Source organism: Odocoileus virginianus, chromosome 8, assembly GCF_023699985.2.
Source record: "Odocoileus virginianus isolate 20LAN1187 ecotype Illinois chromosome 8, Ovbor_1.2, whole genome shotgun sequence".
Taxonomy (NCBI): Eukaryota; Metazoa; Chordata; class Mammalia; order Artiodactyla; family Cervidae; genus Odocoileus; species Odocoileus virginianus.
The window spans coordinates 33,491,465-33,519,349 of NC_069681.1; the positions used below are offsets into that span (position 1 = coordinate 33,491,465).

General features: G+C 37.1%; 1 protein-coding gene across 1 annotated transcript in view; it reads right to left on the reverse strand.

Moving 5' to 3' along the window:
- The window catches only part of PCCA (propionyl-CoA carboxylase subunit alpha), a 337,509-nt gene that overhangs the window by 185,759 nt on the left and 123,865 nt on the right, over window positions 1–27,885 (reverse strand). The window contains exons 9-12 of the mRNA XM_020898588.2: window positions 26,567–26,645; window positions 20,138–20,240; window positions 15,536–15,630; window positions 13,092–13,242 (exon numbers count right to left, since the gene is read on the reverse strand). Of these exons, the coding sequence (XP_020754247.1) occupies window positions 13,092–13,242; window positions 15,536–15,630; window positions 20,138–20,240; window positions 26,567–26,645 (428 nt within the window). The remainder of the gene's footprint in view (window positions 1–13,091; window positions 13,243–15,535; window positions 15,631–20,137; window positions 20,241–26,566; window positions 26,646–27,885) is intronic.

A 27,885-nucleotide genomic window follows, 5' to 3' on the forward strand; every position in this document is an offset into this window, starting at 1 on the left:
AGGGACACTCTATAAAAGAAATGGCCTGTGCTCACTTAAAAAAATGTCAAGGTCATAGGTGACAAAAAAAAAAAAAGACTAAGAAACTGCTCCAGATAAAGACTAAAGAGTCATGGCAAGCAGATATAATATAGGATCCTGAACCAATATTAAAATGTTGTATTTTTACTATAAAAGACATTAATGGACAACTAGTGAAATGTGAACATGGTCTGTGGGAGAGAGCAATATGTCAGTGTTAATATTCTGATGTTGATAATGGTATTGTGGCAATGTAAAAGAGCTTTCTTGTTTTTAGGGGACACATGTTTAGAGGTAAAGGAGCACCAGGCCTACAACTTACCCTGAAATGTTTCAGGTAAAGAGGACAAAGAGAAATTAAGATAGAGGTATAGGATAAAAATAAAGCAAATGTAAATGTTAGTAAAGGGTGTTCAGGTATTTTTAGTAATGTTTAGAAATTTTATAGACATCAGAAATAATTGTAAAATAAAAATTAATAAAAGTTAAAGCAACATCACCAAAGTTTTTGTTTTTATATTATGAAACATTATTAAGGTAAAGATATCTGATTTGATTGACATTATCATCTCTTTAGTCAGAACCCTTCCATTGCACTAAATAACCAAAAGCAGATAATTTGCTCAATGTGTTTTCTCTGACTTAAACTTTTAAATATACTTTATTATGTTGATTATCTAATAATTCTAAGGATTTTAAGAATGGGTAACTACATAACAGGCAAGCATTTCTCAAGGGAAACAAGATTCAGGCAAATTTTAATTACACACTAAAGTTAACTTCAAGTGAATATTAACACTGAGGCATGTTTAAAAGTTTAAATGTGTGTTTCATTTAGATGTTTGTAACAAAACCCACCCTACTAAAGAATTAAATAATTACTCAAGTTTATAGACATTTGCTCCTTGGAAGAAAAGCTATGACAGACCTAGACAGCATATTAAAAAGCAGAGACATTTTGCTGACAAAGGTCCATATAGACAAAGCTATGATTTTTCCAGTAGTTGTGTACAGATATAAGAGTTGGACCATAAAGAAGGCTGAGCACCAAAGAATTGATGCTTTCAAATTGAGGGTCCCTTGGACTGCAAGGAGATCAAACCAGTCAATCCTAAAGGAAATCAACTCTGAATGTTCATTGGAAGAACTCATGCTGAAGTTGAACCTCTACTACTTTGGCCACCTGCTGTGAAAAGCTGACTCATTGGAAAGGACCCTGATGCTGAGAAAGATTGAGGGCAGGAGGAGAAGTGGGGGACAGAGGATGAGATGGTTGGATGGCATCACCAACTCGATGGACAAGAGTTTGAGCAATTCAGGAAGATGGTGAAAGACAGGGAAGAGTCGCAAAGAGTTGGACACAGCCTAGTAACTGAACAACAACCACGAGTTTAAAAGAGAAGAAAGTCCTAAAGAGTGAGGAGAGGCATCAAATCAATGAACTATGTGTTAACTTGGCCATTATACAGAAGGAGGGTGATGTAAAGTGTTCAGTTCAGTTCAGTCGCTCAGTTGTGTCCGACTCTTTGCGACTCCACGAATCACAGCACGCCAGGCCTCCCTGTCCAACACCAACTCCAAGAGTTTACTCAAACTCATGTCCATCAAGTCAGTGATTCCATCCAGCCATCTCATCCTCTGTCGTCCCCTTCTCCTCCTACCCCCAATCCCTCCCAGCATCAGGGTCTGAACACCCGGGATTGATCTCCTTTAGGATGGACTGGTTGTAAAGTGTTCACAGTTCCTTAAACAGAGGGTAGTTTTTTTTAAGGTGGTAAACGGAGGCCCAGCTGCTTAGTCAAGGCAGAAGCTGTCCCTAAAAGCAGAAGACCCATGTACACATCATAACTAACATCTGCACGGCACTGAAATTTATCAAACCCCTCCATGTTCATGAACTTGCTCCCTGTTTCACTGTCACATTACAGACAAGACACATGAGATTCTCACAAGAAGTATGTGGTAAGAGAATGTTCTAACACCCAAATAATATTATGTTAAATTAACATAACTTAAAGTAAGTTCTTTATTAAATACAAGTCTAATTGACAGATACTACAAAGACCCGGTTTGTGAAAGCCATCTTTTGAAAGAAGAACTTGTTCGATTCAACTGAGTAAAGCTATATAGGTATGATTACCTGCTGAAATATGAGGAAATTGTCCTGTTACATAAAATTGGGTTTCATAATGGTATTTGGCATAATAGGTCTCTATCTTTTTTTCGTTGGTTGTTATTCTGGCCTGAAAGGACAACTGATATCATTATTTTTGGTTTTGCTTTTTCAGGTCAGAGAGATTCTTTGTCCAAAATGGAATCTAACATATACCTATTAAAATACTGAAACTCTACCTCCTGGGAATACAGGATTTCAAAATAAAGATCTAAAGTTATTAAATTTTGATCCACAGGCCTCAAAGAAAAAAAGCATGTTGGGAAATAGGCCCCAACACACCATTCCTGTAAACTCACCTTGAAAATAATGGCTACATTCAAGGGTGGTGCTGAAAACTGAACAAATTCTATTATAGAACTTTCCTGTTGACCCCCACACAAACAGTCAGATGAAGAAAGGATAAGAGAACTATTAGGGGTTGAACTGTACTCCCCTCACTTCCGCCCAATTCATGTATTTAAGTCCTAACCCCGAGCACTCAAAATACGATAGTGTTTGGAGATGGGGCCTCTAAAGAGGCAATTACCTTAAAATGAGGTCATCAAGGAGGGCCCTAATAAAATACGACTGATGTCCTTACCAGAAGAGATGAGGACACAGATGACACACAGCAAAAGGGAGACCACAAGAGGACACGAGAAGACAAGCGCTAACCTGCAGGCCACAGAGAAAGGCTCCAGACGAAGCCACTCCGCCACACCTTGATTTTACACTCCTGTCTCCATAAGTGCAAGAAAATGCTGCTTAAGCCACCCAGTCTGTGATAAGCTGTTGTGGCAACCCTAAAAAACAAATACAGCAACGAATCTGGAGAGTTCTAGAACTCGAAGACACCAATGTAAGTTTACAAAATGCTTCAAAACAAAAACTAATGAAAAATGTCTGACAAATTTAACTATTCATGTCTGTTTAACAAAAACTTCTTTCCTTCAATTTTCCAGTAAGACTCAAAGAAAGACATTAATTGACAGTATAATATACCCTTCTTTATGTTCTCAGTTTCCTAGGAAAGTGACTTCAAATATTCCATGATATTCCAGTTCTGGCTAGCTCCAGCCAGTCTGAGAATCCTGGCCTCTGTGACTTCAAATACAATCAAAATGTCAATTTCTGTCCAGATCTAAAATACTCCTTCTGGCAAGAAGGGAATTTTACAAATTAATTACAAATCCATTTCCCTGTAATTTCTCCTATTTCCACCAATTATTCTTTCAGTCAAATACCTCAACTCCATAAAAGACTAAACTCTCCCAGTACTTTTTAAAATTTAAAATTGCTCTGAAATAAGAAAATGATATTTGTTCAGTTATAGTTAATTCTCAGAAATCAGATTTAGGCTGCAATAATTCTTAATTTTTTAATGTGTGAAACTGAGAAGGATAAGAATCAAGATGCTTAAAAAGGTTTTCCTAAAATGCTCCTGGAAAACAAGGTTCCACACAATACAAATATCTCTGATGGGATCTCTGATGGGATGTGGCAGTATCTGGCCTCCAGAGAATTTCAGTAACGCTATTACACTTTTTCTTTCACAGCAAAAGTAGATTCCTCCTTCACTGTTGCAATCAGTATAAGCCACTGACTGAGGTCTAACCAAGGGGATGCAACTTAGATCTCTGTTCTCCAAGATGTGGAACAGCCAGCTGACCATGTTTGGGCATTAAATTTAACATGTTACTCCTTTCTATTTGAGCCTTTTCTTTTTTTTTTTTTGCCTTTGTAGACAATACTAAGATTGCTTTTCAAAAACAATAAAATCTAAAAATTACTTGGAATTTGGAAATTAACAATTACACACACACACACACCCCACACACAATTTGGAAAGGTATAGTCAGGATCCAAAATACTAATTTTAGCACAAAGACCTAAGGAGAAATAGCTTATCAATGTAACCCTTTGGTGAGTTGCATGTTCAGAAGAAAGAGTTCCATCTCCGTTTTTCTCTTACACAAAACCCTTACAATGAAAAGGAGACCTCTTCCAAAGCAGTTAGGATTTCAGCTATGCTTGTTCATTTGCAGCAATAATTTTTCAATCAACTGACTAAAGAATAAGAGGAAGTTATTATTAATTAATTTGTGGCCCAGTTTACCATCTGAAAAAAAAATTACTGACATGCTTTTCAAATTATAATGACAACAGTAATAGTGAACATATTAACCAATGTTTAACCAACATAGCATGCAGAATATTACTGGTAAGATTCTTAGTTAGGAAGAAAAGTGAATGCTTACTATAAACCAGGCACTATTCCGAGCAGTTAAATATTCATTCATTAATGCTTACAATCCTATAAAGCAAGTGCTACATTACTGTCACCTCACAGATAAGGGAAATGAAGCATAGTGAAGTTAAGGAACTTGCTTACAGACACACAGCTAGGAAAGAACAGGGCTAGGATTTACTGGTGCTGAGTGAAAATAGAGGATGCTCATAATCTACTGAAACAATGATTTATTGAGCTCCCACTGGTCAGCTATGACTGTTCTGAACTGTTTTAGAGTTTAGAACCTCACCAAGTTTTTCCCTGGTAAAGTGTGTGTCCAATTTCAGAGGGTCCACAGACTCCCCTCCAGCTCATTAAAGAGCCCAGATAACCCAGCTTAGATGTTCCTGGTTTGGGAAGAGGGAAGTACCATCACGGTTCACTCCTCTCCAGGGTCTCTATTTCCCCGGACTCAGGGAGCCACGGAGGATATGTGAAGCACTGGTATCTGGGGGCAGTGACAGCTGACAACAAGTAACAGGCTCTTCTCTCTCATGGGCTGGGAGGAACTGAAAGACCAGCTTCAGAGAACTCCAGGGAAGAATATGAAAGGCACAGGGCATGAAGACGGCTTGGACCCTGCAGAGACTCATGGACCCTGGAGAGAAAGTCAACCAAGGCTTCAGAAGGAAGAGTCCCTATTCTCTTTGCCAATGAATCCAAGTGGTCCACGTATGTTAGTTGGATTCTGATCTCTGGATCTTTGAGACAAGGAGAATGGTGGGGACACAGGCTCTTTCTGTCCTCGGGAGTAGATACAATCCTATCACCAACTACTTGAATATCACAACTAACAGGATTTGGTACTGACCACCCCGAAAAACCACAGCTAAGCCACAGGAGAGGATGTAACCACCGAGAAAGGATAGGAATTCGGAGTAACGATCCGATAGGCCAAGTGAATCTGAGCAAACTCCAGGAGACAGTGGAGGATAGAGAAGCCTGCTGTGCTGCAATCCATGGGGTCGCAAAGAGTCAAACACAACTTAGTGACTGAACAACAACAATGCCCAGTGAAACAGAGCAGCTGAGGGACAGAGAAGAGAAAAAACAAAAAGAAACTCTATCCAAAAAACCAGTGAAGGCACCTAGAAACTCCAAGAGTAGCGATACAAGCGCACACACACACACCACCCTACCCGCAATTAGACTTTCTGGGATAAAATATCATAAGGGTCTTTATGGGGTGATGATATGTCCCACAGTTGGATCCTGCCCTTTGTAGCCAACTTTGCACATGTTCAACCACTCACTGACTTGTCTTGGTCCGTGTGCACTGCTGTAACAGTAACACAGGCTGAGTGGCGTATAAACAACAGAAATGTATTTCTCACAGGCCGAGGGGCTGGGAGGGAAGCTGAAGATCAAGTAACAGCTGATTCAGTGTCTGGTGAAGGCCACGTCTCAGTCCACAGACGGCCACCTTCTCACTGAGTCCCTACATGGAGAAGGGCAAGGTTCTCTCTGGGGCACACAGCCCACCCATGAGGGCACCCCCCTCATAATCTGATCACTTCCCAGAGGCCTCACCTCCCAAAACCATCACACTGGGGGGTAATGTTTCAACATGTGAATTTTGGAGAGACATAAACATTCAGCCTACTGTATTTGTATACTCAAAATCGGCTAATGTTATGATATGCAGAGTATACCACAATAGAAACTATTAATTTCTTTTTCAATAGTTCAGTTAACATAGGGAGTTCCCTGGTAGTCTAGTGATTAGGATTTGGTGCTTTCACTGCTATGGCTGGGATTCAATCCCTGGTCAGGGCACTGAGATCCCACAAGCTGAGAGGCATGGACAAAATTAATTTAAAAAAAAAAAGTATAGAGTCATTTTCACTCACTCAAATTTTCATACAATTTAGCTCCTACGCACCAGTCCTCAGGAAGCTACTTAAAGATGTGCTGCAGGGAAAAAAAGGAATAAACCAACAGTGATTAAGACAAAAGTCAGGAGAAAAGAAATTTTTAAAAAGAGAGGTACATGAAATTCTCAGGAGAGGCAGGGAATGTAGCGGATGAAAGGAAACCACAGACTGCTACACAAAGGCAAAGTGACAAGAAAAAAACCTCGATGGGTCTGAATATAATGAAAACAGATCAAGTATGTGGATAAATCAGTGATAAGTACATAGAAACCTAAGCCAGCGCACAGACAAACCAAAAGACAGTTTTCAGCTACAGAGAAAGCACGATGGTACAGGAGAGTGAAAGTAATCTTAAGAGACAACACGACTGCTATAACAGCATTCACACTGTGATCATAATAAAATCCCCGATACTGGGCTAACCCAAATCATGACACAGTGATAGCAGAATTGTGAATCCCTGGAGAGATGGAGGCGATGATTAATTATTCCTAATCAACGGCAGAGAAGCCAGAGCCTTCCTCCGGCCTTTGCCTCCCTCAGCAGCCATGGCTGTTCCTCGCCCAGAGCGGCGGGTCCCCACCCACATCGCTTCAAAAGGGCTCCCCTCTTCCACGTGGTTTCTCATTTCTCCTTTCTTTTTCCTTTCTTCTGCGGAGGAGGGGAGCAGGAGAGGCGGTGGGTGGTGGGTGGTATTGGTAATTACTCAATGGTGGGTTGATATTGGGTCAAAAAGCCAGTAACGTGTCAATCCAGCTGTTTCAAGCCCCATAATTTTCAAGCCCCATAATCTTTCACCTTTATGAGATGAAAGTTCTTCAACTGTAAGGATAACCTTGTGTGTGTGTGTGTTAGTTGCTCAGTCATGTCCAACTCTTTGCGACCCCATGGACTGCACAACTTACCAGGCTCCTCTGTCCATGGGATTCTCCAGGCAAGAATACTGGAGTGGGTTGTCATTCCCTTCTCCAGGGGATCTTCCTGACTCAGGGATCGGACCTGAGCCTCCTGCATCGCAGATGGATTCTTCACCACCTGAGCTACCAGAGAACATTATCACCCATCTAAGAAGTCAGAATATAGTACCATGGACACCTCTCAAAATAAATTCTTGATTTAAAAAAAAAGATACAAGAACCACCTAACCACAAGTGAATTAAAATGCAGACTGATTAATCATAAAGCTATGGTAAGATGCTGATCATGACCATGAAAGCAAGTTAAAACACAAAGGTACAATGAAAACACCTGGAGATTCACAACTACAGAAAAGAAAGTACAGTAGTGCTACAATAATGAAAGACTAACAATGAAAAGAGCAAAAAGGAAGGGTTAGGAAAGAAATCAGGATTAAATATAAATATGCCAATTTCCACTCATTTTTATAAAAAAAGAAACAATATACTCTCAAATTGGAATAGGAAGAAATGTGATGACAAAAATATAAATAGTTCCAATAATCATTTGTCTTATTAATAACATCTTTTAGGAATTAATATTTCAGCAGAAAAGAAGAAACATTCATCTAATAGTTCAGCAATTTCATCATTTTAATTTCTTTTCCTTCTGTTAAATATAAATAGAAGAAGCTAATTCAAAGAACAATATGGAAAAATAAGAGTAATGAGAAAGAAGAGTCCTACTGGATACTCTACTATAATAAAAAGATATAACATCTAAAACAGTATGGTACCAGCACATAAATAATAGAAAGGCTAAAAAAAAGAAAACAGTAAAGTAAAAACCTGCATATATATGAGAATTCATTACACAATGAAGAAGACTCTCAATTAACACCAAAAAGAATAATTATTCAGTAATGGCTATGACAAACAGGTAGACATTTGGGGGGGGGGGGGAATCCCTGGTGAAGTGAAAATTTCACCAAGGAAGATGACAAAAGCACTAAAAGAAAACATGGAAGAAAAGTTGAGTAGGAAAAGTCTAAGTATGTCATAACATCAGAAACAAGAGATTTAGCAATTCAACTGCAAAATTTTAAAACAAAAATTTTCTCCAAAGAAAGAAAAACTACATCAAAGAAAAAAAGACAGGTAACAGGTAAGAGAAAAGTAGCTAGGAATCATATCTGTATATTTTGTATCTGCATTCATTTGTTTATATTGCCAGGAAACAAACAGTTTTCTGGACTGGCGAAGGAGAACTGTTAACTCACAGCGCAGCTTCACACCATTTCTCACATCCTGACTCCCCATGGTCTGATGTCCCTGTGTGCACCTATCCCTGGAGAGCAGCCCCACAACGATTCAGCTAAGAACTGACATGAGCACTGCTGCCGTGTCTGCCCTTCCTCAGCCCTGAAGAGAGAGCAAACTTGACTCTGGAAAGCAAGTAAGTCTTTCCAGAGAGAGAAGGGAAAAGGCCTGGAATGTCAACAAATGGCTCTGGGGAAAGATAAGACTTTCTCTCTAACAAGCTCCATCTTTAGAGTTGTTATTATTTAATCAAGTGCCAGAGGTCTTTGCTTAGAAAGCCCTCACTGTAAAAATGTGAAAATATTCATGGAGCATTGCTTTCTGATGATATCACAAATGGCTAATTTCCTGAAAAAATATAAAACATCTACAACTCAATGAGAAACCCAAAGGGCAAAAGAAATGTAAATGATTCTATGAAAAAAAAATTCATCCTCACTCAGAAGAAAAACAAAATGAAAATGTGGTACCATTTTTCACTATCATACACAGATCCAAAGGCAAAGATCCTTTTAGCCAGGCAAGTTCTCCTAAAAAAGGCACCTGGATACTATTTCACTAAATTATATAAGAACCTATCACTTTCTAAGCAATTTTACTTTCACATGTGCAAAATCATAATATAAAAGGTATTTCATAATTGCACTATTTATGATAGCAAAATACTGGAAAAATTAAAAATAGGAAACTGGTGAAATGCATACGCATACAAATGAATATTTAAAATCATAATAAAGAAGATAACACTTTAAATTAAGTATGAAACACTACAAAAGACAATTTTTAAGTAAAACAGATGTTGCCTCTACAGGAAAAATACACGGGTGTGATAAAAAATGTGGTATGAGAAGTTATTTTTCCAACTCTTCTGAATATATTAGGTCTTCTTTTAACCAATGATTACTACTTCTTAGTATTTCAATTCAATAAAGAAATAAAATTATTCAAGCAAAATTACATATTTATTTCTTTAAAATAAGATTTTAATAAAGTTGCATTTTCGGTAAAGTATTTATCTGTCTCTCTATTCATCTTTCAGACGCAGAGAAGGAAACGTATAAGCATGAGTGGACACATATGCATACTTCTACTAGGACAAGAGATGGGGACCATCCCAAGCAAAGGGAGTAAAACTTGATAAAGGCACACAGAGGTCAAACTGAATCCAGGAAAAAGAAAGGAGAGATTAAGGCTATAGAGCAAATGTAATGTAAAAGCATTTGAATTATAACTTTAAAAAAAAGAAAACAATGACCTCAGATATGCAGATGATACCACTATAATGGCAAAAACTGAAGGGGAACTAACAGTCTCTTGAAGAGGATGAGAGAAGAGAGTGAAAAACTGGGCTTAAAACTCAACATTCAAAAAACTGAGATCATGGCATCCGGTTCCATCACTTCCTGGCAAATAGATGGGGAAACAATGGAAACTCTGACAGATTTTATTTTCTTGGGGTCCAAAATCACTGAGAACAGTGACTGCAGCCATGAAATTAAGATACTTGCTCCCTGGAAGAAAAGTTATCACCAGCCTGGACAGTGTATTAAAAAGCAGAGACACCACTTTGACGACAAAGGTCCATCTAGTCAAAGCAATGGTTTTTGCAATAGCCATGTATGGATATGAGAGCTGGACCATAAAGAAAGTTGAGTGCCAAAGAATTGATGCTTTCTAACTGTAGTGCTGAAGACTCTTCAGAGTCCCTTAGACTGCAAGGAGATCCAACCAGTCCATCCTAAAGGAAATCAGTCCTGAATATTCACTGGAAGGATGGATGCTGAAGCTGAAGCTCCAATACTTTGGCCATCTGATGCGAAGAATCGACTTACTGGAAAAGACTTTGATTCTGGGAAAGATTGAAGGCAGGAGGAGAAGGGGATGACAGAGGATGAGATGGTTGGACAGCATCAGTGACTCAATGGACATGAGCTTGAGCAAACTCAGGGAGATAGTGAAGGTCAGGGAAGCCTGGCGTGCTGCAGTTCATGGGATTACAGAGAGACAGGACTTAGCCACTGAACAACAACATAAAAGCATTTGAATTTTATCTTTAAGAAAAAGAAAACAGTGACTTTAAAAAACAAACATATGAGGATAGCATAGATAATCCTGACACCTAAATTCTCACCAAAGAGAGATAAAAACCAGTATTTACGCACCAAACCCAGTGACTTTCTCAGTGTTTCTCTTTAAGGAGAAATGATATTTATTTCAAATGTCACTCTTAAGGAAATCTAGCAAAGTGAAAATGCTACTCACACTGTGTTACCAGAAAAAAATGTACAAGTTCTAAAGCTGGAAAAAGTGACAATTCAATCAGGAAATTTCAAGGAAAAAAAAGAAAATTATAGCTCTCCAGCCTCAAACTGAAACACTAATTAGAGATAACATATATCTTAGAAGATAAAGAATTTGGTGAATGTGCCTTAAGTATTATAATTTAAGGTTAGTTAAGAAATTTGAAACAGAAAATCTACCATTAAAAGGACATCCGAATTGTTTAAACAATATCAGAAAGACATCTTTGAAATATCTAAGCATGGCTTTTGGAATACTATAAAACACAAGATCCTTTTTATCATGCTCCCATTCAGTCACAGCCTCCATCACCAAATATCCCTCCAACACACAGATGTTTCTTCAAAAAAACAAATAATAATTTGTTTGGGAACTGACAAAATTACTGTCCCTGAAAGCAAATGCAAGAGAGAAACGAGATATTATTAAACATTAAATGGAAGACACAATTATTAACTTGTGCTATTATATAGCACAGAATTAGGCACTATCAGGCTTTTTCCTGAAATTCATGTATGCATAAATCTTTTTCTGAGGTTACTGAACATAATTTCCTGGCAAGCCACTCATGGTACAAATTGTAATCACAGGTACCCAAATGACTTAGACTGACAACACAGAATTATTTGATAATAAATATAAACTTTTGGAGGTCTTATACCAAAAATGACCATGGGACAAACTTGAAAAAACTTATGGGCTGAGATATATGAGCCAGAAACAAATAAAAAGTAAAGAATTGTTAAAAAAAAATTAGAACATAATAACAAAGTGCCCCCCAAAAAAACACTGATTATTAATTCTGCAAAAGCTGTTAAGTATCCCAACTAAACTCGCTAGTATTTATTGAGTCTTGAATACAATAAAAATCCATTGTAGTCACTTCAAATTGCCTTCAGGATCATATTACAAAGCTATTATTCTCATCCTGACATAATCAAGTCTCCATTTTAATCAAAAACATGATTTCCCAGCTAATTATATAATTAGACATACTTCATTATAAGGATACATATTTAATCAAAATCAAATTAATCTCTAAAAGGCAAAATTCTGTCAATTCTGAAGATATTCACAATAGAACAGAGGCTAAACAAGTAATTTCAAACAGAAGTATTGTAAGTATTGAGCAAAAACTACTAAGGTTAATACTGTACAAATTATAAATATGAATTACCCTTGGTCTCAAAACACAGCTAGATACACAAATTCTGCCACAGTATATGAAAATCTGTCCCATGGTATAATCTCATAAGCATAATACTGAGAAAAGAAGCCATGTACAAAAAATTTATATATAATATAATCCCATGGATTTAAAGTTTAGAAAAGAAACATGCAAAATTATTTCTACTGTCAAGGCGTGCATAAACAAAAGGAAGAGCTATCCAGAAATATAAGGAGATGCTGTTTAGAATTCAGTCAGAATAATAAACAGGAAGAGGGAGGAGGAATCTCTAAGAATGGGAAGCAGTTGAGGGGTGGGGGTAAGAAGTACCTGCATTTTGATACTTCTCGATCCAGTTGATGCTCACAAGAACTTTTGTTTTTACTAATTTTTTTCAACTACACATTTGTGTTCTACATATCTTTCTGTATTTGTACGTCAGTTTACAATTGAAACCAAAGAAAAGGGGGAAGAAGAAAGGAAATGAAGCCATCAGTGAGTCACAGTGTACCAGGGGCTTCCTGAAACCTTGCTTGGAATTGACCAAGTGTGCCCCGGAAGTTAACAGCTCCAGGCGGCCACTTAACTTCTCAGTCTCACCACTGTGGCAGAGGTGTCCATTCCTCTAGATGCAAGGCTGGATGGTTCAGTTCTGAGAGTCATTCCGGAAAGCTCACTCTCAATACCTTTCCTTTCCCCGTCTCTTCCAAAGATTTGTAGGCACTTAATCCCTTTCTATGCATTATATCTTGATTAGTTTCCCTTTTCAGCATATGAATCCTAACTAATGCACTTCATCAAGAAAGGTTCAAGAAAAAAAAAAAAAAAAGAACTGGAATTTCCAATATAAAGTTTAGCAGTAACGAAGGAGGGGGCTAGTCACTGACCATCAAATTAACCTGATACTCATCTGTCATTTCCAACAGGTTTCTTAGCACTAACATAAAAACTAAATCTTTATTTCCCACTTTGAGTTGATTTCAAGCTTTTATAAAACCAAAAGGGGTGCTGAGGAAGGGAAAAGTTTAGAGGCATGGAGAGGAATGAAGAACAGAATTTTCGTTACCTGGAGTCTCGTGTTCATTTCCAAGAAATAAAAATTCTTTTTTGAGTCCACAAGGAATTCTACAGTTCCAGCAGAAGAATAATTCACTGCTTTGGCAAGGGCTACGGCTTGTTCTCCCATTGCTCTTCGCGTCTCAGAATCTAGAAAAATGCTGCAAATATACACAGAGTGACCACCTACATTTTGAACAAAAATTAAGTAATCTTTTGTGTGCACTGCATAAACATTTTCTTTACATTTACTCAGATATGATTATTTATGTCAACTTTCAAAGTATATACTTTATATTTGCTTAGAATACATGCTTACTGTTAATTAAGCATAACATAATAACACGTTATTATAACATAATAAATCAACTTCAAATTTTTATATAAAACTAACATCTGAACCAGTCAATCCTAAATGAAATCAGTCCTGAATATTCATTGGAAGGACTGATGCTGAAGCTGAAACTCTAATACTTTGGTCACCTGATGCAAAGAATTGACTCATTGGAAAAGACTTTGATTCTGGGAAAGACTGAAGGCAGGAGGAGAAGGGGATGACAGAGGATGAGATGGTTGGATGGCATCACTGACTCAATGGACATGAGTTTGAGCAAACTCCAGGAGTTGGTGAAGGACAGGAAAGCCTGGTGTACTGCAGTCCGTGAGGTCGCAAAGAGTTGGACACAACTGAGGGACTGAACTGAACATCTGAACTTTCCACGTTACACTGCAACTTTAATCAATCTATAAAATATACAACTGCTTTAGCAAAACTAGTTGTTTACAACTAGTAAAATTTTACACATGTATTCGGAATTTCTCCAAATAACATTGGAAGATGTACCTTATGGAGAAAAGGCATGTTAGGTGAGATCGCTTCAAGCAAGTATTACAGTGCTACTCACGGAGATGGTGAGTGCAATGTTAATGAATCAACAATATGCATAAAATAAGGTGTCTTTCAACAGAAACACATACAAAACAAGATTATGTATTAATCAATTGATGAAAATGTTCTGACTGGACGGTCACAGAAACTTAACTCTGTATTTCCTCTGAGAGTAACACTTCAGTATGGTGACTTTATAAAATGTAACTACCACAAATATTAAGAATCAACAGTACACCTAACAAATCCTCACAACTTTTGCTTCACAATAAAGAAGCAACTTCCAACAGAAATAAAGGGTTTCAATGAACCCTGAAAAGAATATTATCAGACCATGTCCTCATTTTCATATATTTTGTTTCTATGAAAGAAAGACTCCGAGAAACAAAACATTGACTATTTTTCTATTTGTGGATTAAAATTAGTCTCAAATGTATAAGATTTAGATTACATAAACATTTTATTACGGAAGAGAATAATGAACTTGGTCTTCCCTGCTGGCTCAGCTGGTAAAGAATCCGCCAGCAATGCAGGAGACCTGGGTTCCATCCCTGGGCTGGGAAGATTCCCTGGAGGAGGACATGGCAACCCACGTCAGTAATGTTGTCTGCAGAATCCCCATGGACAGAGGAATCTGGCGGCTACAGTCCATGGGGTTGCAAAGAGTCAGAGATGACTGAGCGACCAAGCACATAACAAACTTGCATGTATCTGTCTGCCATATATAACAATTATTACTAAATAGCCACTCCTGTCCTATCTAATGGCATGTCTACTTTTCTACCAGCCCCACCCCTTTTTTTTAATTTTAAAGCAAATCCCAAATTAGATATCACTTCTTCCATTAAAAACTCCCGTATCTATTTCTATAAGTACTTTCATAACAATCACACTTTACATTAACAAGACCTCTTTAACAGTTTTAACATCTGTACCAGTATTCAAATTTCCGAGACTATCTCAGAAATTTTTTATAGCTAATTTCTTTGAGTCAGGATCCAAATAAGCTCTAGCCACTGAATTTTAGATCTTTGTGATTCTTTTGTCATGTCTTCTTCTGTTTCTTTAAGCCAAGAATCTGGTCATTTTCCTGTCTCCTTCAGGCATAGATGACATTGCAACAATAACGGGATGAAAGAATTAATGCAACCAAAAAAAAAAAAAGAAAGTGCAACTAAAGATTAACATCATAACATTTGGATAATTGCAAGCACAGTTGCATAGAACTACTTTTGACCTGTCTGGCCCTGCTCCTTCCCTTATCATAAACTCTCCTAAGTGACACTCAAGAGCTGCAGGAAAGCTCATCACTGCACTCAAAGGCCAGAGGTAGAGACTTCCCTGGTGGTGCAGTGATAAAGAATCTGCCTTGCAATGCAGAGGACATGAGTTTGATCCCTGGTTGAGGAACTAAGATCCCACATGCCGTGGGACAACTAATAGATCCTACTACTACTGTTAAAGTAATTTCAGCTCTATTAAATAGTTTTTATTACAATGCGAAAGAATCATAAGAAATATATAAAATCAAACTACTCTATATTTTCCTCAGGAGAAGTGCTTACCTTGGTGCTTCCTCCACCACTTTCTGATTTCTTCTCTGAATTGAGCACTCTCTTTCATTGAGCCACAAGGCATTCCCATGTTTATCACCTAAAACCTGAAAGAGCAATAATACCACTTGAAAAATTATACAGTCATATCCATAGCACACATGCCCAGTTAACACTTCTCCATGTAACACCCCCTGGTTTTTAACACTCTGACCTCCTAAAACAGAAGACACTTCTCAAATACAATATCCTTTTGTATGACACCAGTGCAAGAAAATTTTATTATCTACCACTCTAAAACCCAATGAAACATTTTTATTAAAAAGACTTGAGGAAAAAAATTTTCATGTTGCATTTCCGATACACTGGGTAAAGTATCAGAATAAATTGTACAAATTTGTGAAGGATGCTGAGCATCAGTAAAGGGAATTTACATCTTAGATTTCACTGGCACTTGGGAGAGCCACGATGCTATGACAAACATCTACTTGTTGTTAATACTGCAATGTGTGTTGATCAGAAAATGCTATTTCATTTACAACTGATATGCAGTCTGTTACTTTATACACCAATATTTTTACACTGTTTTATTTTTGTTATAAGAAATTAGTAAAAAGTCTGGGGTTAATATATAGCATTATGGTTTTTCCCATTTGTGATAATGGGAAATAAACTGGAGCTTTTAATTTTAATATTTATTTACATATTTATTATTTGACTGTGCTGGGTCTTAGTTGCAGCATGTGGGATCTAGTTCCCTGAGCAGGGATCAAACCCAGGCACCCTGCATTGGGAACTTGGAGTCTTAGCCACTGGACCACCAGGGAAGTCCCTAGAGTTTTTAATTGTAATAAAATTTATTAAATACTGAATGAGACATGCTTTTACTTTTAAAAAAATAAACACCATTTATCCAAAATTCAAATTTAACATGTATTTCCTTAGCTAAATCTGGCAACCCTAAAACATGCTTTTTGTTCATGTTTTTCCCAGAACGTTTGATCTTTAGAAACAGATTAATCAATTTTCATGATTAAGGAGTAGGTATATATTACTGAATGCATATATTTAAGCTAATGGAGATAAAAGCTATTCTAGAAGCAAAAAGATTAGGCACTAATTTAAACTCCAAATAGCTATGTAATCTCTCTTGGCAAGTCACTCAGTTTCTTCATGCATCATTAATAGTAGATATCATCTTAATATTTTATATGGCTCCTGAAAACATTGAAAAGATCATGATTTAACAATATATTAAACAATAAAATGAACAGTTAATACATGACTGCATGATTAATTTTTAGGAATTTAAACCTATCCAAACCTCCAGAATTCTTCCAAAGGGAAACATGGTAATGAAATGCCAATAAGTTGGAATTTTATTTCTAAGACTCAAAAATGACCCCAGAAGTACATCCAGAATTATTTTCAAATGTTAAATTTATTCTACCTTTTCTTATTCTAATGTAGAAGTGAAAGCAGACTTAGCCTTCAAGAAATAAAGTGACAACAATCAAGAATTCTAAGAAACATTTTTCAACTGTAAAATATTAGATTCAAATATACATAAATGATCTACTTTTTTTTTCATTTGGTCACAGAGTCAAGTTTGTTTTTCTCTGAAGTCTGTGCATAGTTTTTCTTCTGGCCACACCATGTGGATTTTGGGATCTTAGTTCCCTGCCCAGGAACTGAACCTGGGCCGCAGCAGTGAAAGCCCAGGGTCCTAACCACTGGACCACCAGGGAATTCCATTAAACAAATTAAGAGACAAAGTAACCGGACAACATTATTTAAAAAAAGTAAGGGAAGTTAATGCTCAATGCATCATGAGGTTTTTAAACTTTCCATATCACCCTTTACAGACACGTGTGATTATGATTATGAAATGATCTCCCAGGTATCTAGCTTATTAGGAAAAGCTTCATCATTAATAGACCACTTCACGTAATGCAAGCCTTTCAGCATCCATGGATCCAGCCCATAAAATGCCAGCAGTGCCCTGGTTTCAATGGAGCAGTGCCACTCCTACTGTCAGTACACAGATTCACCATGAGAAAGAACTAAGTATGTGATAGCTCATTTAGAAAATAACACTACATATATATATTCATCGACTATGGCAGGATATTGAAAAACCAGTAACAGCATCTGCTTCCAGGGATGGAAACCAGGGGACTTAGAGACAAGAGTGAAAGAACATTTATTTTTTGTTGAATACCCTTTATCATGTGCACACATTATCTAATATTAATTAATTAAAAACGAAGAAAGTAAGTTAAAAAAAAAAAAAGCAACTCCCAAGTGCAGACCAGATCTGGGAAACACCTGTGCTACCTATTTAAGTTACTGGGAGGCACTTTCACCTATGTTAAAAAATATCAGCATAAATATATGCCATGGTTAATTAAAATAAGCTAAAAGTTGACATAGAAATAAAATTATTTAACACAACACAGCAAACATTTATTGAGTATCAGTAAAAATGTGATACTTTTTAGTATGGAAAAAGTGAGATGGCTATAGGTAATATGGCTTAAATGGTCTTCTGATAGCACAAATAAGTACTAGATGGGGAATACAGAGAAGGGGAAAATCTATTTTGCCTCTAGGATCTTACAGGAAGGACAGCTCAAATATTAGTATCTCCCCTAAATTATAGGCTCCAATATCCAATAGTCTACTCAAACCCACATTTTGGTAACTGATGGACATCTCAGCCTTCATCTGTTCACCTTCACACCCTGATTTCCTCCCCCAAATATGCACCTCTCATAGTCTTTCCCATGTCAGTAAAAGATAGTCTCATTCTTATCATTTCTTGGGCCAAAAGCCTAAAAATATTTCTGTTGCCTAATTTTTTTTTTTATATCACATCAATCTTTTAGAAAATCTAGTCTACATTCACAAAACACCCTGAATTCAATCACCTCTCACCACCTCCACCACATGCTGGCCCAAGGGACTACCCTCTCAAACTAGAATTATTATAAAAACCTTAAGGACTCATAGACAAAACAGATACAGAACGCTCAACATTCAATAATTTTAAAAAGTAAAATTTGAAAGGGGGGGGCGGCCAAGGATGAGACTTGAGTGGTCACCAGAAATTACGATATCCAGTTTTGGTTAATCAACTTTAAAAAAAAAAAACACACATGCTCAACATCAATATTCATTAGGGAAATGCAAATTAAAACAGAGATACTGCTACATGTCCACCAAAATGGCTAGACATTAAAAAACTGAGAACATCAAATGGTGGGAAAGATGGCTGAACTGGGAACTTTCTATCAACAGTTCTATGAAGACCTACAAGAACTTCTAGAACTAACACCCAAAAAAAGATGTCCTTTTCATTATAAGGGACTGGAATGCAAAAGTAGGAAGTCAAGAAACACCTGGAGTAACAGGCAAATTTGGCCTTGGAGTATGGAACAAAGCAGGGCAAAGCCTAACAGAGTTTTGCCGAGAGAACACACTGGTCACAGCAAAACACGCTCTTCCAACAACACAAGAGAAGACTCTACACATGGACATCACCAGATGGCCAACACCAAAATCAGAGTGATTATATTCTTTGCAGCCAAAGATGGAGAAGCTCTATACAGTCAGCAAAAACAAGACCGGGAGCTGACTGTGGCTCAGATCATGAACTCCTTATTGCCAAAGTCAGACTGAAATTGAAGAAAGTAGGGAAAACCACTAGAGCATTCAGGTATGACCTAAATCAATTATACAGTGGAAGTGAGAAATAGATTCAAGGGATAAGATCTGATAGGCAAGAGTGCCTGATGAACTATGGACAGAGGTTCGTGACACTGTAAAGGAGACAGGGATCAAGACCATCCCCAAGAAAAAGAAATGCAAAAAAGCAAAATGGCTGTCTGAGGAGGCCTTACAAATAGCTGTGAAAAGAAGAGAAGCGAAAGGCAAAGGAGAAAAGGAAAGATATTCCCATTTGAACGTAGAGTTCCCAAGAATAGCAAGGAGAGATGAGAAAGCCTTCCTCAGGGATCAGTGTAAAGAAATAGAAGAAAACAATAGCATGGGAAAGACTAGAGATCTCATCAAGAAAATTAGAATTTACAAAGATGGTAACAATAACCCTATATGCAAGACAGAAAAAGAGACACAGATGTACAGAACAGACTTTTGGACTCTATGGGAGAAGGCGAGGGTGGGATGATCTGAGAGAACAGCATCGAAACATGTATATTATCAAGTGTGAAAGAGATCGCCAGCCCAGGTTGGATGCATGAGACAAGTGCTCGGGCCTGGTGCACTGGGACAACCCAGAGGGATGGAATAAGGAGGGAGGTGGGAGGGGAGTTCAGGATGGGGAACACATGTAAATCCATGGCTGATTCATGTCAATGTATGGCAAAAGCCACTACAATATTGTAAAATAATTAGCCTCCAACTAATAAAAATAAATGGAAGAAAAAAAAAGAAAATTAGATACCAAGGGAACATTTCATGCAAAGATGGGCTCAATAAAGGACAGACCATTCACAATCACCCCAAAATTTAAGAGAGGATGTGTTTCTAATAGGACTAAGTAATATTATTTTGAAGTCATAATGATTTAAAAGTATCTTAAAATGTACCAACCTGGATTTCTATATGACGGGGGTTATCAATAAATTTTTCTATTAGTAGCCTATCATCACCAAAGCTAGAAGCAGCTTCTTGAGATGAAAATCGAAAACCATCCCTATGAAGAAAAACAGAAGAGTCACATGAACACAAAACAAATACAGCCCCTGATATAAAGAAAACTAAATAAAGGTTTACTTTTGCATACTTCTGAGCAAAGCAGAGAAAAATACACTTAACATACAAATAACTCAATTAATTTTGACTGAACAACAAAGTCTTCCACTTACTAGTACTGTGACTCTGGATAAATGCTTTAATTTCCCTGATCTTAGAGTTTTATAGAAAGAAGAATACCAAATACTTATTTCACCAACTGCTTTAAAAAAAAGAGAAATTTTAATAAGCCATCAAAGCATGTAAAATTTCATTTCTTTGAACTTAATATACCTTAATTCCACTAATAAAAATATATAAAAATGAATACCCATTTGATTCAAAAGTGAGATGATGCACACAAAAATGTAAAGAACATAGGCAACTGCACAGCTGGGGCAAAAGCACAGCAAATAAACTCAGTAAGAACAGGAGAGGGAAGTCCTCAAGAACATTTCCAAATATTTTGAGTACACAACTTTAAATGGTCCCCCACACGTCCATACAAATCATTAGAATTTTTATCTTCTTTAAAACTGCTCAAAAATAGTAAATAAAAGAGAACAGCTTGATTTTTTAAATAAAAACATCAACTTAAATATTTTTACACATTTATTTTAAACTATAATAACTTAAACATTATTAATATTATTAAAATATGCTTACTAAAGTCACACACTTTGAAATGAGTTCATTCAGTCTATTAAAAAATCAGACTTGCTTACTTAAAACTAATTGAGGATCTTATGTTCCATTCAATGATATATGCAGAATATAAACTTTATTTCCTTTTACATGTAATTAATAGTTTCTGGCATGAGTCTGAGTAAACTCCAGGAGTTTGTGATGAACAGGGAGGCCTGGATGCTGCGATTCATGGGGTTACCAAGAGTCAGACACAGCTGAGCGACTGAACTGAACTGAACAGAACACATCAAATACCTGTATTTAATGTTCAACATTAAAATTCTTTTAACCCTTTCATTTGCAAACACTTCATCTGGCAATATTAGAAATAACTATCTTATTTGTTGGCGTGCTTGAAAAATACAACATTGCAAATAAACACTGACTAGAAGATAAATTTCAAAACATACTGCAAATATTTCTATCTCTCAGTGGTCTTGGAGAAAAAGTGTCATGTTTTCTTAGTTCTCCATTACTTTCACGATTTAAGGGAATGGAGTTTAGATCTCAGGAGACTGAAAACCTCAAAGGAACTAAAGCATGATGAATCGTTGTTTTCAGTATCATATAATCAACTTCTTATTAGGTGAGATACAATGATTCACAAAGGAAAAACATACTTTACAGTTTGTCTCTGCTCCAATGATTTCAGAGTTTTTATTTTGCTTTGAAATCACAAATACCAAAAGCAAACAATCAAAGTCACCCAAATAAAGTATCAAGTTTGAGAGCATTACCAAAATGTTTTAGAATTCATGGAAAATTGCATTTAGATCATTTGTACCACTCAGTAATACATTCATTCCATAAATACTAAAGTGAAACTGAGCCTGGTGCATATATTATATATGTGATAGAAATACAAAAATAAACAGAAACTGCCCTCACAACACCTGAAATCATATAGGGGCACTCCAAAATGTAGAGAGGATTAATTTTCCATTCATGCCACAACATTTCATTTAAAGTGGCGTAAAGAAAAGGAAGTCAGAGAGTGTGAAAATATATGAATTTATTTTCAATAACCTCCAATACTCTCACCTTAATTTGATATGTTGTGGTTGTTCAGTCACCAAGTTGTGTCCAATTCTTTGCGACACCATGGACTGCAGCATGCCACAACCAATACTAAACTTTTAAAAAAGTCTTTCAGATGTTCTAAAACTTCTACACTTCCCTGAAGATGTTACAAAAGGGACACACTTCTTAGGCTAATAAACAGCTACTATATTTTCTGAGGAATGTTAAAATTTTTGTGGAATATGTGAAAAATTTCTTCCTCAAGGTAGGAGAAAGGAAGGAATAAATGCAGTTCAGCATTATGTCAACAGCTGGTGACTCCAAAAGACAATCTATGGGTGTTTTCTGGACTGATCCCTCAATTCTTCCGAAGTTTTTGTTTTTCCAAATTAACAGAGGGTACAGAGCACATTTTTAAAATGAGGATCCTAATCACTATATCAACTAATGCCATACTTGTGTTAATCTCAGTAGAGTTTTAGAGGTGGTTTATTTATCAAGTTGAAGGGAATAATTTTAGGTAGAAAAGTGTTTATATACATACTTTTACTAATTATATGAAAATATTTTGAAACATTGTGCCATTTACTAGCCAAGAAAGGGTTAACTTACTTACCAAAGAGGCCCAATATAAGAATAGATATAGTGATTTCTGAAGACACTGCATTCTAAATTAAAATCCACTGGTTAAAAACCAAATCCACTGGTTAAAATCACTGACTACCAGGAAACTGATAAGTAATCTCACTATAAAAGAATATGTTACCAAGAGTAGCCTAAGAGAAATGACTGATAAAAAATCTGACATTCTAAGAAGAATAATGAAACCTACATGTGGGAGTTCCCTAGTGGTCCAGTGGCCAAGACTCCACACTCTCAATGCGGGGGTGACCCGGGTTCCATGTTTGGTCAGGAAATTAGGCCCCACATGCCACAACTAAAGATCTTGTGTGGCACAGCTAAGACCTGGGACACCCAAAAAATAAATATTTTTTTTTAAAAAAAGACTAAGTGCTAAGACTTGTAGTGAAATTGCTCTATAATTGCTATACAAAAGGGGAAAACTCTGAGGAAAAAAAAGAGTTCACAAAATACACATCTCTTATAAAACCATTAAGTTGTGTTTTAATATCTTAATTTTTTTACTGCAGAGAGTATAGCAGATTGTGTTTTCGAAACATGGCCACAATGGCATCTCCCACTCAATGTGCTCTTCTAAGAAACTTGCCACTCCTGTATAAGGAAGTGAAGTCTAATGTTCCTCCCCTTGCATTCAGCGGGAATTTGTGCTCACTGGTAATCAAACAGTATGGTAGAAGGGAAGCCGAGTATGAATTTTGAGACTCGATCATAAAAAGTGATACGGCTTTCACTTGGATTTGAAACAAATGCTCCTGGACGCTTGGGTCACTAAATAAGAAATCAAAGCCACCATACTGTGAGGAAGCCCAAGCAACCCATGGAGACGTCCACTAAATCACTGGGGTTACAAACAAAGCACAAGAGATAGCTTCAAAACCTGAACTTCAAAAGACAGAAGTCAAGTAAGACAAATTATGTGGTAAAAATGGGACTAAGCATGCCTCTTATCCTTCCGCCCACACACAGCAACCAGCCAGCCCAACTGCCAACCTTTCAGAGAGGTAACCAATGCTCTGTAAGTCTCCACCATCAAAAGGAACATGGGGAGAAGAATTCCAGAGAGAGGCTAAGAAGCAGACCATTCTTCAATTAAGCATTCTTCAACTGTGAAGATAAATGCCTCCATTTTGACCTTAACCTCTCAGTATTTCCCAAGAAATTTTCAAGTAAAGCAGTGTGTGTGTGTGTGTGTGTGTGTGTGTCTCTCTATCTTAAACAGGGCCAAGCAGTGTGTGTGTGTGTGTGTGTGTGTGTGTGTGTGTGTGTGTGTGTGTCTTAAACAGGGCCAAGTATTTAAAATCTATATCCTATCATTCAGCAAATTCTGTTGCCTCTCCTTTCAGGATTAAACTCTTTCTTACCACTTCCACCATTACACTGGGGAAAGCTACCATCATCATTTTTCTTGCTTGGGTTATTTCAACAGCCCCCTGTCTGGTTTCCCAGATTCCAGGTTTCATGATTTTGGCCCCATTAAGTCTATTACCAAGATAGCAGTGAGAGTCATCCTTTTTAAAACTTAAGTCACAAAATCTTGACAACTGGTTCATCTGGATGATACATAGTACAGAAGTTCATTGCATTCTTCTACATTGTTGTATGTCTGAAAACTTCTACAATTCAAAACATGTAAATAAGGTGAGGAATTTGTTGTGACGTTCCATGATTGTGACTCCTCTACTCAAAACCCTCCAACAGCCTATGTCTCACTAAGCATGGCCTACAAGGTCCCAGATGGTCTGTTCCCCATCTCCTTCTAGCCCCACCACCTGGACACCTGCTTGTCTCCAGATCTGCTCCTGCATCACCACCTCCACACCGGCTCTTCCCTAGCCTGGTCCTCATCTCCACGCCCTCTAACCTTACCACTCAAACATGCCTACTCAGCGAGGACAAACCTGCCAGTCCTATTTACAATGGGAATTCCTTCCAACACTCCCCATGCCTCTTCCTTTCCTCCTTTATTTTTTTTATATTGCCTATCACCCTCCACAATAGTATATGATTGACTTTGATCCTGTTCACTGTCTCTTCCTACCAGAAGGGGTTTCTGAACCTCGCTTATGTCACGGATGCCTTTGGCAGGATCACACAGCATTTGTCAAAATAATGCTCGAAGTGATTTAAAATGTAGAAAAGAGTATACATAGGATTTTATAAGAAATTATATTGAAATAAAGGTATTGAGATATTCTTTAAAAACAAATTTGGGATATCATGTAAGTGGCTCTTTTTTCGTTAATAAGCTCCAACAAGTCTAATAATCACTGTTACTTAGAGGTATCTGCGATAACTGTGATGTGAAAATATAAGGGACTTCCTGAAGGGTGCAAAGTTCCACAGATACTACTACTATTGTAGTTTATAGTCTATATTGGAGCAAACGTTAAATTCCTGGTAGAGGCTAGTAAAAGAAACATGTACTTTTTCCCCCTTATCCAGATGCATGAACATCCCTGAACTTTATGCGTCTATAAATTCAAAGGTTAAGAACTCCCAATCTAGTCATACACTGGCTCTGGAGGAACAGAGGGAAGTGCAGAGAGGACCGGATTATTTAGTGTGTTTCTGTTCATGGCTCTATTTCTGGAAACTTACTAAAACACTGCTTGTCATATAGGAGGCTGTCAGTATCAAAAACCTCAATAACAGCACCAAGGCACCCAGTGAGTTTCTTCATGCTGGGTAAGTTAAGATGGGAGAGGAGACTCTGATGGGACCTCGGTCACCATGTGGTAGCTGTAACACTGAGCATGAGGCTGGCGTTGAAAGACCTGTCTCAGGCATATATCATCACCCCACCTCTGACGCACAACCCAAGAAACAGTGGTGTTCTGAGACAGTCGTCTTTAGAGTTAAAACTACCTGTGCAAGTCTGCAATGTGGTGTCTTCCCCCTCACATTTTAGGGTAATCTATTGCCCCTGAGAGATTTTTACCTTGTAAGTTCACTTTGGAACCTAACTTCTGAATTAGCTTTGCACTGGACGGCTTTCATACCGACTACTCCTGATTTCTCTCTTTCAGAGATTTCAGGGAACGAGAAGGAAAGGAAAAGAAAAGGAGAAAAAAGAACTAACCATTTGGAAGACCAAATTACTTCTGGGTAGAGAAAGGGCAAGAAAGGTAACATTAATGATAATAATTCAGTTATTTTTTTCATCTCTTTCCTTCAAAAAATGACATAAATCTCTCTTACTGGCAAGCTTTGAAGTATATAATACAAATCTGAATAGAGTTCCCTAAAACTTGCATGGACAAGGCAGTTGTTCAAAAAATTATTTTTCCACTCACCATGATGTTATCAATACAAGAAGTTTTTAAAATTTTGTTTTCAGTCTCTTTTGATTTCTGAAACTACTATTAAGAAACTGCTCAAATACATAACAGAGTACACCGCATATGAAGGACATACTGTAATTTCAAATTCAAAAGGAAATATATTTCACACTATAAATTATACTGAAATACAGTAACACTATAAAGATAACACTAAAGTTATCAAAGTAGTTCACAATTTTTACAATCAAAGGGAAGCAAATGAGTACTGAGTAATACATAAACAGATGAAATTACTACTGCTTTCAAATATATTAGATTCAAATCTTCGATCATATTCAGAATTAAATAGCCAAACATTAGCAATTTTTACCTAGAAGACAGAATCATGACTGTAATCTTTAGAAATTACACTGTAAAAGATAACCCTTTATTAATGTTTGAGATAGTAAAAAAAGAAAACTTTCTAAAATAGGATAATCACCATAATATAAATAAGAAACTTTTCTGCCTAATTTTAATTTTTCCCATCTAGAGGAGTAAAAATTAGATAATTGTTTTAATTATTCCATTATGCTTTTGGTATCTGTTTACTTCTCAGTTTAATAAAACTCCAGTAACTGCTATTTTCATCAAAAGTATATTTTGGACAGAATCTCACCTGGTCTCTTCATCATCCCAAGCGATCCGCATGCCCTTCCCACCACCGCCTGCTGAGGCCTTGATCATGACAGGGTAGCCTAACAGCAGGGAAGAATGAGACAGCAGTTCAGGCTTCGATCATCTGGATGCACAAACATGACAACTGACCACATGTTCAATAACATAGAAGACAATAACTAATTTATTTAAAAGTTCCTTTCTTTAGCATCAGGAAAATAATGCCGGTTTAAGGATCTTACATATATTTCATATATGTTTCATGTATTTTTTTAAATGAGTGTGATCATTTTTAAAAGAAAAAGACTATGTGTATCAATAAATGCAACATTTTCCCCAATAAGAAAACATAATTTGACAGTGGATTCCAAAATTGGAAGTAGATACAGTATTAATTAACCAACGATATAAGAAACAACTTATATAGCATTAAGGAAACACACACACACACACATTCCTTCTGATTCCCCCAATCTGCTATGTTCAGGCACAACAAATTAAATTCCTTGTTTTCAAATGTAATGATTTACAGGTACTTGAGGTATTTTCATCTGCAAAATTATAGGGAACCCCTGCAGTTTTTATCTGCAAGAAAGACATGATGGCTTTGGGAAAAATCAAGCCATGGCTGTTCTATTATGACTGGAGCTGAAGAGGCAGGGATTGCTGCCATCATGGAGAAGCTACCAACCGATACCATTCAGTCACCAGAGGATAATATGCCTAGACGCGGGACTATTACAAAAATACGACGTCAGGCCCAAAACAGAGGATGCTTTCAGCCAAGGTCTTGTAAGAGAAAAGAATAAAACTGCTGTGAGTAAACAGGATTGAGTATTTAGACTCAATATAAAGTAAAAATTATAAAGTAAAAATTTTGACAGCATGAGTCATCTTTGATGACTTAGCAAGCCAATCTGTGAAGTCCCTGTGTTTAGAGGCTTTCTGACAATACTGTGGAGATACTCATGTCTGAGGCCACTTGTTTGTGATCATTTGTGAAGAAAGAAGAGGTCAGGGAGCCCTCGAAGGGCTCCGCCTGCCCAGTGATGCTCTATCAGCACTGCACTCTGGCTGTGGGAGCTTTGAAGAAAAGGGCAGACAGGGCCAAATGCCACAGACATCTGACCCCTAAGCCACAAAACATCACTCTTAACTCTGACTTCGTTAAAATGGCTCTTGCTTCCTAAGTGTTTCATAATTAATTCAGCTTTAAAAGTTCAGATACTGGCTACACTTATGTGAGATAGATTTATGTGTGACAGCACTAGAAAAGCAATACTAGGTGCAATACGAACAAGAAAGATGAATATGCTGTTT